Source organism: Colobus angolensis, unplaced genomic scaffold (genome assembly GCF_000951035.1).
Source record: "Colobus angolensis palliatus isolate OR3802 unplaced genomic scaffold, Cang.pa_1.0 Scaffold110, whole genome shotgun sequence".
Taxonomy (NCBI): Eukaryota; Metazoa; Chordata; class Mammalia; order Primates; family Cercopithecidae; genus Colobus; species Colobus angolensis.
In genome coordinates this window covers 2,710,877-2,723,307 of record NW_012112031.1, presented here as the reverse complement: position 1 = coordinate 2,723,307, position 12,431 = coordinate 2,710,877, and the positions used below count along the sequence as shown (strand labels likewise).

General features: G+C 48.2%; 2 protein-coding genes across 2 annotated transcripts in view; one reads left to right on the top strand and one right to left on the bottom strand.

Moving 5' to 3' along the window:
• The window catches only part of CLUH (clustered mitochondria (cluA/CLU1) homolog), a 22,954-nt gene extending 21,615 nt beyond the window's left edge, over positions 1–1,339 (top strand). Inside the window, exons 24-25 of the mRNA XM_011956394.1 lie at positions 9–126; positions 926–1,339. Coding sequence (XP_011811784.1) covers positions 9–126; positions 926–1,109 — 302 coding nt within the window. The 3' untranslated portion in view covers positions 1,110–1,339. The remainder of the gene's footprint in view (positions 1–8; positions 127–925) is intronic.
• A 5,076-nt stretch (positions 1,340–6,415) lies between these two features.
• The window catches only part of PAFAH1B1 (platelet-activating factor acetylhydrolase 1b, regulatory subunit 1 (45kDa)), a 100,155-nt gene continuing 94,139 nt past the window's right edge, over positions 6,416–12,431 (bottom strand). Inside the window, exons 10-11 of the mRNA XM_011956128.1 lie at positions 11,724–11,880; positions 6,416–10,309 (exon numbers count right to left, since the gene is read on the bottom strand). Coding sequence (XP_011811518.1) covers positions 10,236–10,309; positions 11,724–11,880 — 231 coding nt within the window. The 3' untranslated portion in view covers positions 6,416–10,235. The remainder of the gene's footprint in view (positions 10,310–11,723; positions 11,881–12,431) is intronic.

Genomic DNA, 12,431 nt, shown 5'->3' with positions numbered 1-12,431 from the left:
CAGCCCAGCGCGCGCGGGAGCCCGGCTCACGGCTCCTTTCCCGGCCCCGCAGTTCACAGCCCCCAGCATGGCCAGCGTCTTGGAGCAGCTGAACGTCATTAACGGCATCCTCTTCATTCCTCTCAGGTGAGGCCCCCGCCCCGCGCAGAAGCGTGCCCTGGTGGTCTGTGTTTTTGAGTTGGAGCCCGGTTCTGTCGCCCAGGCTGGAGTGCAGTGGCGCGATCTCTGCTCACTGCCAGCCCCGGCTCCCGGGCTCAGCGGCCTCCCGAGAAGCGGGGCTTACAGGCGCGCACTGCCGCACTCGGCTGACTTGTGTGTGTGTGTAGTAGAGACGGGGGTTCACCGTGTTGGCCAGGATAGTTTCAATCTCTCAACCTCGTGATCCGCCCGCCTCGGCCTCCCAAAGTCCTGGGATTCCAGGCGTGAGCCACCGCGCCCCACCCCTTATTTTACTCAGCATCCTCCTATTCCATGAGTGAAGACCTTGGTGTCTCGGCTTCACACAGTATATCTTGGCGTCTTCCCATCCAGTACCTAAGAAGCGGCTTCGTTCGCTCCCCGCCGCCTCCCATTCCTCCCCGGGGTGCTCACAAGCAGTGTGGCCTCATGTGGGGAGTGGATTTAAAATGGTCAGCAGGGTGTGGGAGCAGCGCCCCGACTCCACTTTCCTCCATCTGTTCTGGAGGGAGGCCACGGAGGGCAGTGACTGGAATTGGGTGTGCGGGGAGCCCAGAGACTGGGTCAGGTATGGGGTCCTTACCTTCTCCGTGTTCAGGGACCTTCCGCCTTCGGGAGGAAAGCGCTTGTTCACACACGTTTCCCAGTGAATAGAGCACAGAGCCTGAGTTTATCCCAAAAGCCAGGAGGGTGGTGGAGGGCCCAGGACTCCTCTGAGTCCCGCCTCCATCCCCACCCTTCTCCTCAGCCAAAAAGACCTGGAGAATCTGAAAGCCGAGGTGGCGCGGCGGCACCAGCTCCAGGAGGCCAGCAGAAACAAGGATAGGGCCGAGGAGCCCATGGCCACTGAGCCCGCGCCAGCCGGGACCCCAGAGGACCTGGGCTCCCAGCCCCCGGCTGCCAAGGACCCTTCTCCGAGCGTGCAGGGATAGAGAGGGAGACAGACGGACAGTCAGCCAGCGGCCCCGTCACCAGGGAGCCAGACTCCAGGAGAAGGGGGCGTGCCTGCGGGCGGAAGAGGAAGCAAGGCCCTCTTCTTCCACGTTTCACCCCACCCCACCCCCGTATCTTCCTGGGACCCTGGCCTGCCTGCCCCGCAAATGGTGTTTTTGCACTGGTTCAATGAATATATGATGCAGAGGCCCCATTGCAGACACGTGAATGGCGTGTGCAGCCATCAGTTCCCGGCTGGGGGGCAGGTGTTCCTCAGGCCCCCACCCTCCAGCAGGCGTGTGCGAGTGCGTCCGTGGCTGTGAGTGTTGACCGTTCCTCTCCCCTGTACATAGCCCGAGCCAGTCCTGAGTGGGTGGTGCGCAGATGGGATTTCTCAGGTCATTTGTATGGTCGACATGATGGCTGCTGCTTTTGCTGCCACTACCCCTAGGCCCAACCTCTCTGAAAGTTCAGGTTTAAAGCCAAAAAGCATGGTGGGGAGGGGCCTTTCCTGTGTCCTGGGATGGGGAGCCAGAGCTCTGTGGCAGGGCTGGAGGGTTTGGGGTGCACTTTAGTTTGGGGCAGGATAGGAGCCGCAGGGCTGTTTTGGTTGTGATTGGCCCGGTCTGGCTGCTGCTCCCAAAGGAAGGGGTCGGGGTTGGCTGTGCTGGGCCCTCAGAGCCTGTGTGCCTGGCCCTGGCTTGTGTGCCCTCAAGCCCAACTCGGCTCCCTACTCCCTGCACCCAGCTGGGCATAGCCTTGGGGTCTGCAGTCTGAATGTATCCCTCTCCTCGTTTTAACCTGAGCTGCCTAACGCACAGTGGGCAGGGGGCGGGGCTGGGGGAAGTTACAGGTGCCGATGTGATGTCACTTCTCTGGAGCCCAGCTCCCTTCCTGGTCTGAGACTAGCTCTGGGGGTGGTGGGGGCCCCCACAGGCCCCGCTCTTCCCGCTCCCCCCTTCCTGTGCTGCTGCTCTGTGCCTGCTGTCAGAGCCCTGGTTGGGGAGGATGTGACCACCCCGAGACCTGGAGGAGACGGGCGTCCGCCTGGGTTTACGGAGAGCTGCTTTTGGGTGTGGTCTGTCCAGACACCTTGTTTCAAAGGGGATGGGCGTGAGCTAGCAAGCAAAGTATCCCCACCGCTGAGCAAGAACTTTTTCTTGTTTTTAAACCATCACGTCCTCATTTCACATTGGAATAAAGTGAGTTTTTGAAACCTGCGGCCGCAGGCTCACCTGTGTGTTCTGTAACCCGGTCTGGGTGGATGGTGAAGGCTGACAGGAATGTGACTGGGAGAGGAATAGATACAAATGAGGTCAATTTCGAGGTCATGCTTACATTGTCACTTGAGCGGGAGGTAAGGGGGTGGAATCACAGGCACTCAGCTGGAATTCACCGAGCTGCCAGTCAGTCACCAGGCTCGCTGTCGTGCAGGCGAATGTCACCTGTCATTGGGCATAGAAGAAACTGCAGTGAAGGCCAGGTCGGGAGGGGTGCTGGGCTGTGGGGCCAGGCCCTGTGCATGCTGGACCCGTGAGGTCATTAACACCCCCCTGGCTGGCCACCTGCCCATGTCGCTTCATTCGAGGTAGGAAGCAGGTTGGGTAGCACTCCACAGAGGTGAGACGTTGGGGGCAGGGAGGAGGGCCTCAAGTTTGCCACTCTTGGGTAGGATTTAGAGAGCCGAGACTCAGGCGGACTTGAGGGGCAAAGCCTGTCTCTATTTATTTATTTAATTTATTGAGACAGTCTCACTCTGTCGCCCAGGCTGGAGTGCAATGGCACAATCTCAGCTCACTGCAGCCTCCACCCCCAGGTTCAAGTGATTCTACCTCAGCCTCCCGAGCAGCTGGGACTACAGGTATGCACCACCACACCCGGCTAATTTTTGTATTTTTAGCAGAGAAGGGTTTCTCCATCTTGGCCAGGCTGGTCTTGAACTCCTGACCTCGTGATCCATCCACTTCAGCCTCCCCAAAGTGCCGGGATCACAGGCGTGAGCCACCGCGCCCGGCAAAGCCTGTCTTTAGAGGGGAAGTTGAGCACTCAGGGCAGCTGCTGGCCGCTGCTCACCATCTGTCTCCAAGAACAGGCCCTCGGCCCCACCAGGAACAAACGCCTTTTGGGATGCTTGGAGAGATCTGTACGTCTCGGAAATTCTGAAAAGAAAAATATTCCAACCCTGAGTCTGTTAGTTTTCCTGAGCCAACTGGAGAAAAGGTGCTTCTGACCTGGAGGTTTCAGGTGACAGCCGGGGACAGCCACCAGCAAGTGGCCTGCTACAGAAGCCTCTCGTGCTTCCCAGCAGCCCCAGCCCCAGCAGCAGCTTCCTTCGCCGTCTCACCGGCGTGTCCTACACATGCTTTCCCCTCTACTGAGTGTTGGGAATGTGGACCACACGTTCACGTACCTCTCAAAATGGGGCTTCCTGTGAAGCTGCGAACGGATCAGGTGTGATTGCCGTTGTACCTCCCCGTCACCTGAGAGGCCCGTATTTCCTGGCTGCTCCTTTACGTGTATTAGTGCCCTCAGACACCTTTTCACGACCCAAATGACAAAGGGCTGTTTCCATAAAGCAAGTGGAGGCTCTAGGTGTGAAATCCGTTCTTTTGCCTTCCCTTCTTTTAGGTGACAGGTTTCAATTTTTTAAAAAGTGGGGTCCTGGGTCGGGCACGGTGGCTCATGCCTGTATTCCCAGCACTTTGCGAAGCCGAGGCTGGCAGCTCATTTGAGGCCAGGAGTTCGAAACCAGCCTGGCCAACATGCCGAAACCCCATCTCTACTAAAATTACAAAAATTAGCCGGGAATGGTGGCGGGCACCTGTAATCCCAGCTACTCAGGAGGCTGAGGCAGGAGAATTGCTTGAAGCCCGGAAGGCAGAGGTTGTAGTGAGCCAAGATCGCGCCACTGCACTCCAACTCCAGCCTGGGCAGCAAGAGTGAGACTGTCTCTCACACACACACACAGATTTAATTGGGGAAATTCCTATATATCCTACAGCTGGAAAGTAAGGTATCCTGATGTGGCCCAAATTTTCCTCTCCCCTACCTCTAAGGTCTAAACTACCAAATCAATCAGGCTCCCCCCCGCCCCAACCCTGCCCAGGGTGCGGGCGCAGCCATCCTTGAATGGCAGGTGAAATGCCCTCATTTGTGAGAGTAAGCCATTATTTTATTTTTGAGACAGAATCTCAAGGTCAGGTGACCAAGTGGCAACAAAGATCATAGGAAATTGTCACAAAGGAACAAACTCCACATGTTCAAAGTGAGGATGGGCCGGGCGTGGTGGCTCACACATGTAATCGCAGCACTTTGGGAGGCCCAGGCGGGCACATCAGGAGGTCAGGAGTTCAAGACCAGCCTGGCCAACATAGTGAAACCCTGTCTCTACTAAAAATACAAAAATTAGCTGGGCACAGTGGCGCGTGCCTGTAATCCCAGCTACTCAGGAGGCTGAGGCAGGAGCATTGCTTGAACCTGGGAGGCAGAGGTTGCCGTAAGCCTAGATCACCCCACTGCACTCCAGCCTGGGCGACAGAGTGGTACTCCATCTCAAAAAGTAAACAGGATGAAAGAGGAAAGATCAGGATCCAAACCTGAGCTGCGGGGCCAAGGGACCAGTGATGTGCCCAAGTTTCTTTGGTGAGAAGTTAAATCATTTAGCTCAGTAGTTCGCAAACCTAAGCCTGCCTCAGATTCATTGGAAAGGCTTGTTAAAGTAGATTATAAATAAAGCAAGCAGGCTGCACCATTTCAACTCAGGGGGTCTGAGGTGGGGCCTACGACCTGCGTCTCTTAACGAGCTCCCAGCTGCTGCTGATGCTGCTGAACCAAGGAACGCACTTTGAGGATCCCTGTCCTAGAACTTCTGGTATGTCAGCAGTTAAGAACTGTCTGCACACAAGTCAGGTTTCGCCAGGCTAGGCAGGGACAGACAGAGCTGCCACAGCCAGCTACCCTCCCCCTGCATCAAAGGCCATACACAGTCATGACTCCTGGAAGGAGTTTTGAGGCTGTTACATGCCAGCGAGTTACTTGCCAGGTTTTGAACAGCCAATAGCATTTCTGGATAGTGCTACTAATGCTGCCCCGGAGCCCTGTCATCTGGATCTCGGCCTGGAAGAGTCTTGCAAGGAGATGGAAAAGCTGCAAAAAAAGTGCAGTGAACTAACTTCAGGCCAATTTATTTTTTCTTGCTTTTCTGAGCTGGAGTCTTGCTCTGTTGCCCAGGCTGGAGTGCAGCGGTGCGATCCCGGCTCACTGCAACCTCCACCTCCCAGGTTCATGCCATTCTCCTGCCTCAGTCTCCCAAGTAGCTGGGACTACAGGCGCGCACCACCACGCCTGGCTAATTTTTTGTATTTTTAGTAGAGACAGGGTTTCATCGTATTGCCCAGGCTGGTGTCAAACTCCTGAGCTCAGTCTGCCCGCCTCGGCCTCCCAAAGTGCTGGGATTACAGGCGTGCCACTGCGCCCAGCCCGTTTCTTTTTTGCCCTGGGCCAAGCTCCTATTTTGGGGGAGGCTACTACTCCCAACAGGAGGCAGGAAAACAGCTGGGCTGTAAGAAAGGAACCAGCACATCACCAAACTGTCCTTCGTAGGTGCCCTGAATACAAGATACGGCCCCATGTCAAGCACAGAGCTGGGGTTTCTGGGACAAAGATGAACATTCTTATTTTGGTATGTTGCAACCAAATTTGAAAACAGTATTAAGGATTTACCTTCACGAATCCAAGACCACTGAGCAAGGTTAAGAGGTTCACTCACAGAACAAAGAGGGGAGGGCCCCATCTTTTTTTCCCCTCCTTTTTGTGGAGAACGGGGTCTCGCTATATTGCCCAGAGGTACGGAACTCCTGGGCTCAAGCTATCCTCCCGTCTCTGCCTCCCTAAAAGCTGGGATTACAGGCGTGAGCCACCGCGCCCGGCAGGGTCCCTTCTCTCTAGACTCTGACCCCAAGAGTCTAGTCTTGGGCCTGTAACCGGCCATCTTGGGTTTGACTCTGGCCACAGCAATAGCCATCGTCAGAATGGGCTGCTGGGAGGGTGGGGGAGAGCTGGCCTGTGCCGCAGACGCCCGCCATGGTAAGGGCCCACGCTAGGGCACCCCCTCCTCCACCTGGGGGAAAGGGGACAGCAAAGCGAGTCTGGGTGCTGCCCTGAATAACAGCAGCTCCTCAGGCCCTACCGCCCTCACACCAATTCGTGTCATTCTTTGTGACTGGCGCTACAGACAGCCCCACTTTCCATCAGGATTTCACCTGTGAAAAGGAAGACCAAAAAAAAAAAAAAAAAAAATCACATCTAGTTTTATAGGCATTTAATAGTTTACCAATTGGTACAATAAGATTTTTTAATATGCAGAAAACATGAATAAATTTTGTTTTACACAGTCTGAGAGCAACAAATCTTACTGTAAAACACAAGAGCAATATTATATACATTCCTTTACTGATTTTTTTTTTTTAAATTGTGTCAATATCTTCAGTGAACTCTTACAATCTGGGGAACTGTTTTCTCAATCGCCACCTCTGCAATGTTCATATGAAATCAAGGCTTGCCTTCATGTCAGTGTCAGGATCAACTTTGACTCGAAGAGTTTGTCTCTCACATCTTCAGAGTGAGCTTTAGGGATGCCTGAAGGATAGGCAGTACAAGCAAGCAGCTACTTCCATGATACGGTGGGAAGATGAAAAGGCCCATTCAGTCCAGCCGTGACCTGTAAATCCAGCTTGCCCTCCCCCCACCCCACTGGAAAAAAATCCAAAACCTTTTTCCACCAGTTTTTTACACGTCGCTTCTCTACCAGGAGATTCTTCTTTGTGTCAGCTAGATTCATGAACACACTGGACTTACATACAGCTGGACAAGAAAGAGTAACCAGTGTGAGTGCCTTTTCCTTCAACAATTTTAACTTCAGTTGCTTAAGGACGATCAAGCCACCAATGTCAACAAAATATCCTTTACTTTTAAATAGTTGTTCTTTAAATAAATTTAAAGAAAATCTATTTAACGAGTGATATTACTGGGAAGTTCACACAGAAACAGAAAGAGGCGAACGGGAGAGCAGGGCACTGGCAGTGGGGAGACGGGGCTTGGTAAATCTAAAGCCAAAGCTTTCCAAAGACTACAGCGAGTGCTCCCCAGCCTGGGACTTGCTAACACTAGTGATTCTGAGAGGAGTGCTCTGGGCACACCACTGGTCACACCACACACAGACGAACCGGGACGGTCTTAGTCTCCTAAAGTGCAAGCTGCCGTGACAACAGGCAACTAGGCTCCACGCGATGTCTGAACAGTTTCCATGGCTTGCACTCTCCAGAGCACAGCTAGGATTTCTTGGGCACGTTATAGATACTTGGGTGGCACTGGAATGTCTGTTTTCACACACACACACACAGTCAAGAATCATCTGAGGATGCAATTCTACCAGCTTTTTATTTCTTAAATAAGTGGCCAATTTGATTGAGAAAGTGACAAAGCAGCAGTGAACCTCTAAACCAACGAATAAAAGTCCTCTACTTACAATCCAAACCAGTAACCTCATCATTGTCCTTATCCCAGGCAAGGCACAGGGTTAGACAGCAGACAGAGAAAACAGAAAACACAGTCAGAAAGGGCACCAACAGGACAGTGTCAGACAGCAGCGCAGGAAACCTTTGCAAATCTGATTCCAGGTTGTAGACAGACTGCTCTCCCCACCCCTTCGTTATTAAACAGGGCTCGTTACATGTGGACCCAGTTGTGGGCCATCCCTGAGATTCAGTGTTCGCTGCTTCTCACATGGAGGATGTCTGGTAACTCAACTCAGCAGCAGGCTGTGGCAATCTCCCAAGTAAGGATAACTTTGTTTACAGAGTAATCGTTTCCTCCTCCTTCGTCAACGCAAGTCGCTGTGTGCTGCAGGGGAAGACCCGCTTGCTTCCTCCTGCATCGGTACCATTCTCCTTTATTGTTCAATTATCTATGAGTGATTTCTAGATGTTGTGGCTTACCCTTAAACAATTCATGCTAAAAATGAATTAAAATACAAGACATTTATACATGTACAAACAAATGTTAAGATGCACCATTTCTATGTATTTATATTTCTCAAAATAGGACAGAAAATAGCAGCAAACAAGAACAAAGATATTTTCCATAGTTTTTGTAGAAAAATCCAGTCAGAAGAGCTAAGGGAAAAAGACTTTTCAATGTAAGCAGGGTTGTGAGGCAATATTGTCCTGAAAATTCACCTACTTGTATGGATTTAAGGAATTAGCTTAATTAAGATGTAATTTTTGTCCTCAAAAATAGCCATTAGTTCTCAAAACTTTCCCTTCCAGAGACATCTCTCAGGAATCTAAAAACAAACAAGCAAACAAACAAACAAAAAGACACAAGCTAGACATAAAGTTGCTTCTAGTTAATAGACGGCCTAGTCTCTGTGTGTATCTACAGGACGTTAACTCTCACCCTTTGTCTTTTGCAGGAACCAAATTTCCATTAAATACTAAAGGGGACATTTAAAAAATCACATAGTACACAAATGAATAAAATGCAATTCAGAATTTTCTCTCTGTTAAACTGTCACTGTTATCTCATTGTTCTGTTAACTTTTCAAATAACTTTCTTGGGGAAAAAAAAACCTGTTGGTTAGCTAAGCAATGGAATTCTTTATTAATAACTGACAATGGAATAGTGCTCCAAAAGTCACGGGTAAAAATTCTCTTAAACCTACTTGTAACTTTGGGTCAAAATATACAATATATCTGGGCTGTGTAAAACGTCAAGCAGCTAAATTAGAGGGGAAAATAACGGAAGTGATTTTCCTTCGGCTGGAAAAAAAATCCCCAGAGTCAGACCTAGTTTTCAGAAGCATTAAGATCAAAAAGGGTTTGTTCTAAAGCATGGCATTCCACAGCAAGATTTATTCTACTTGTCCGTTTTAGCACTTTTTCAAAAACCCAGGACTAAGGACATGGAGGTTGATGTGTATGATACACACATATAGACTTATCCACTTACAGATAGGCCCATATACTTACAAACATTTACATATAAACAAAAGGTGAAAACAGTACATTTTTATGCACGCTCCATTAAACCCTGTCATTTTTTTAAAACTTGTAAGTGAAACACAGTTTAAATCAATATCAGATTCATGTTGAAAAACCAACTGCTGTATTCCTCCCACTCCTTTCAAATGGACACACAGAACCTTCTCGGTGTTTCTGTCATTATGTAATGCACATTGCACATCCCTAAAACACCAAAAACAAATAGTGATTTGTACCATGACACACTCAATGGGAAGATTACATTCTACTTGGAAGTCACATCACTACAGTCTAATAGTATGGAGAATACAACTAGAAGTATGTCTGGTGTGTAAAATAGAAGCTTAGAGTATGATAGGACTTTTTGACCTGTTTACAAAGCATTAAGACCAAAATGAAATAAATGAGTTGCAATTAGCTGCTGAGATTTTTCTTGAGATTTACAGTCATTTTCTTACATAAATATACCACTAGCCTTTGCTTGATAGGCTGCCAAAACAAATATATCCTACTGATTTGGCAAATGTGTCATGAGAAAAATCCAATATGTAATCCCCATTCATTACATAGATGGTTCAGAAGATTCTGAATTGTTGCCTTATTATCTAAAATCCTTAAAGATTTATTAAGCACACTTAAGTGATGTTACATAGATACACATTTCAGAAAAAGCCCTAATAACCACCACTTTTCCCCAAATGAGGCCATCAAGTCAGGCACCAACAGATAGCAGAAAGAAAAACAGGAATTAATAATCCAACATAAAATGACACTGTCAACTATTCAGTTTAGTGCCCTAGTTCAAATGATTCAACTTCTGCCTTCTTAGGCCTGGTGTGACCAATGCCAGCCCAGGTTTTTAAACCCCTATGGTACTTCTAGACAACGTATGTAAATTTACAGTATACAATTTGGATTCACCATGCATGAATACTTTGTGTGTAACATTTAATAAGCTCAATCTACATCCAGAATAATTTACATGAAAGGACAATATTTATTTAAACAGAGCTCAGTGGGGGTAACCATGGTATCATCAGAGTGCATCCAGAGGAAAAGAGGGAGGAGGGGCCGAAGGAGACGCAATCAACGGCACTCCCACACTTTTACTGTTTGATCTACGCTGCCAGTGACGACATAGGGTGCCGTCTTGTGGAAATCTGAAAGAAAAAGAAACGGTTTATTTAAAAACCACAGTAAGCCTGGGCAACAAAGTGAGACCCCCCCTCTCTACAAAATACAAAATAAAAAAAAAAAATTAGCCGGGCATGGTAGTGTGTGCCTGTAGTCCCAGCTACTCGGGAGACTGAAGCAGAACTGTCTGAGCTGGGAAGTCGAGGCTGCAGCGAGCCATGACTGCACCACGGCACTCCAGCCTGGGTGACAGAGCAAGACCCTGCCCGGTCCCCAACCCTCCATCACTCTGAGCCAGATACAATTTTTAATGAGCCACAAAATAAGAAAGCCCAAATACCAGTTTTCAGGTTTCTCCAATATACCCACACTCCAAGAAGGTATCTAGTTTGCCAATGTAGTTAGGGAAGTTGAGACTCAATGATCAAATCCTGTATTAACATCTCAACAAAAACGCCTGTTCCTGTTTGGCCCATCCCAAATGGTGCTCGAATCTTTTTTTTTTCCTTTTTTTCTTTTTTTCGAGGCAGGGTCTCACTGTGTTGCCCAGGCTGGAGTGCAATCGCTATTCAAAGTTATGATCCCACTACTGATCAGCAGGGAAGTTTTGACTTGCTCTGTTTATGCCCTGGGCCAGATCACCCCTTTAAGCAACCTGGGAGTCTCCTGTTCCCAGGAGGTCACCATATTGATGCTGCACTTAGTGCAGACATCCGATCAGCACAGCACACTGTAACCCAGAACTCCTGGGCTCAAGCAATCCTCCAGCCTCAGCCTCCTGAGTAGCTGGGACTAAAGGCACAGCAGGGCTCAAATCTAACAATAAAGAGTCTCATCATATCTATTTACTGAACACTATGTTCCAGGCATAGCACAAATGCTCCATATTCGTGTCTAATCCTTGAAACAATCCTGTGGGGCAGGCATTAGCTCCACCTTACCGAGGCTTTGGTCCATTATACTTCAGTGTATTTATTAGACTTGACTGTATTCACTATCTTAAATTCCAGATGCAAGTCCAAATGATAGTGAGGATGTTTACTAAAATCAAATACAATTTTCTGAGTTTCTAGTACCTGATAGTATACACCTGCCAGAGGGAAAGGTTGAGGAAGATTTTGTTTGAGAAACAAACTAATAGGGGAGAAAAATTACCCATCAGAGTGTTAAGTATCCTCTTCACAAACTCTGGTTTCCAAAACCAATGTTGTGCAGTGCAGAAAGTAATGTTTTTATTATAAGGCTAACGATACAAAGAGTTAAGGAAAGGAGAATTTAAAACAAATGGTAGGAATCCACAAAATTTTCATCTGTCTTCTCTATTCTGCCCTGAAAGCACATGGTCATTTCTTACCTGGCAAAGTTCACATGATCATGTAAAACACTGTTACGTCTGGCACTCCAAAATCTAATGTCAGCGACCTCACGAGGCGTACATACCCAAGGAGGTAACAAAGTGTTCATGCGCATTGAGGGTCTTCATGCATCGCTTGTTCTTGTAATCCCACACGCGCAGGGTCTTGTCATCAGCACAACTCAAAATAAACTTCCCCCCAGAATGGAACAGAACTCCACGTACCCAGTTATCATGACCCACCTTAAAAACAAAAAAGTTACTTGACTTAGTGAAAGGATAAAATGTTTAAATAGCATCTATTTAATAATATGATAAAACTATACATACCAAAAACATCAAAAGACACCAAAAGAAAATAAAAGTCTAGGGAATTCTAGATTAAATGAAACTGAAAACTCGTAAGACATGACCAGCAAATATAATGTATGATCCTTGACTGGGTCCTGGATGAGGGTTAAAGAGAAGTCACGCACAGCATTGTGGAAATAACAAGAACAAACCTGAATATGTCGTCTATCAACGGTAAATTTCTTGAGTGTGATTAATTTTATTGTGGTTATTTATATACTATCCTTGTTCCTAGGTGGTTCATGCTAAAATACTTGGGGGTAAAGTGTACGATGTCTCCAAGGAACTCTCAAATGATTTCAGCAAAATATACACACATACATGAAGGAAAACAAACAAATGTTAACTAGGTGAAGGATATACAGGCATTCACTATATATCTATCCATCCATCCAATCATCCAATCATCCATGCAATCATCCATCCATCCATCCATCCATCCA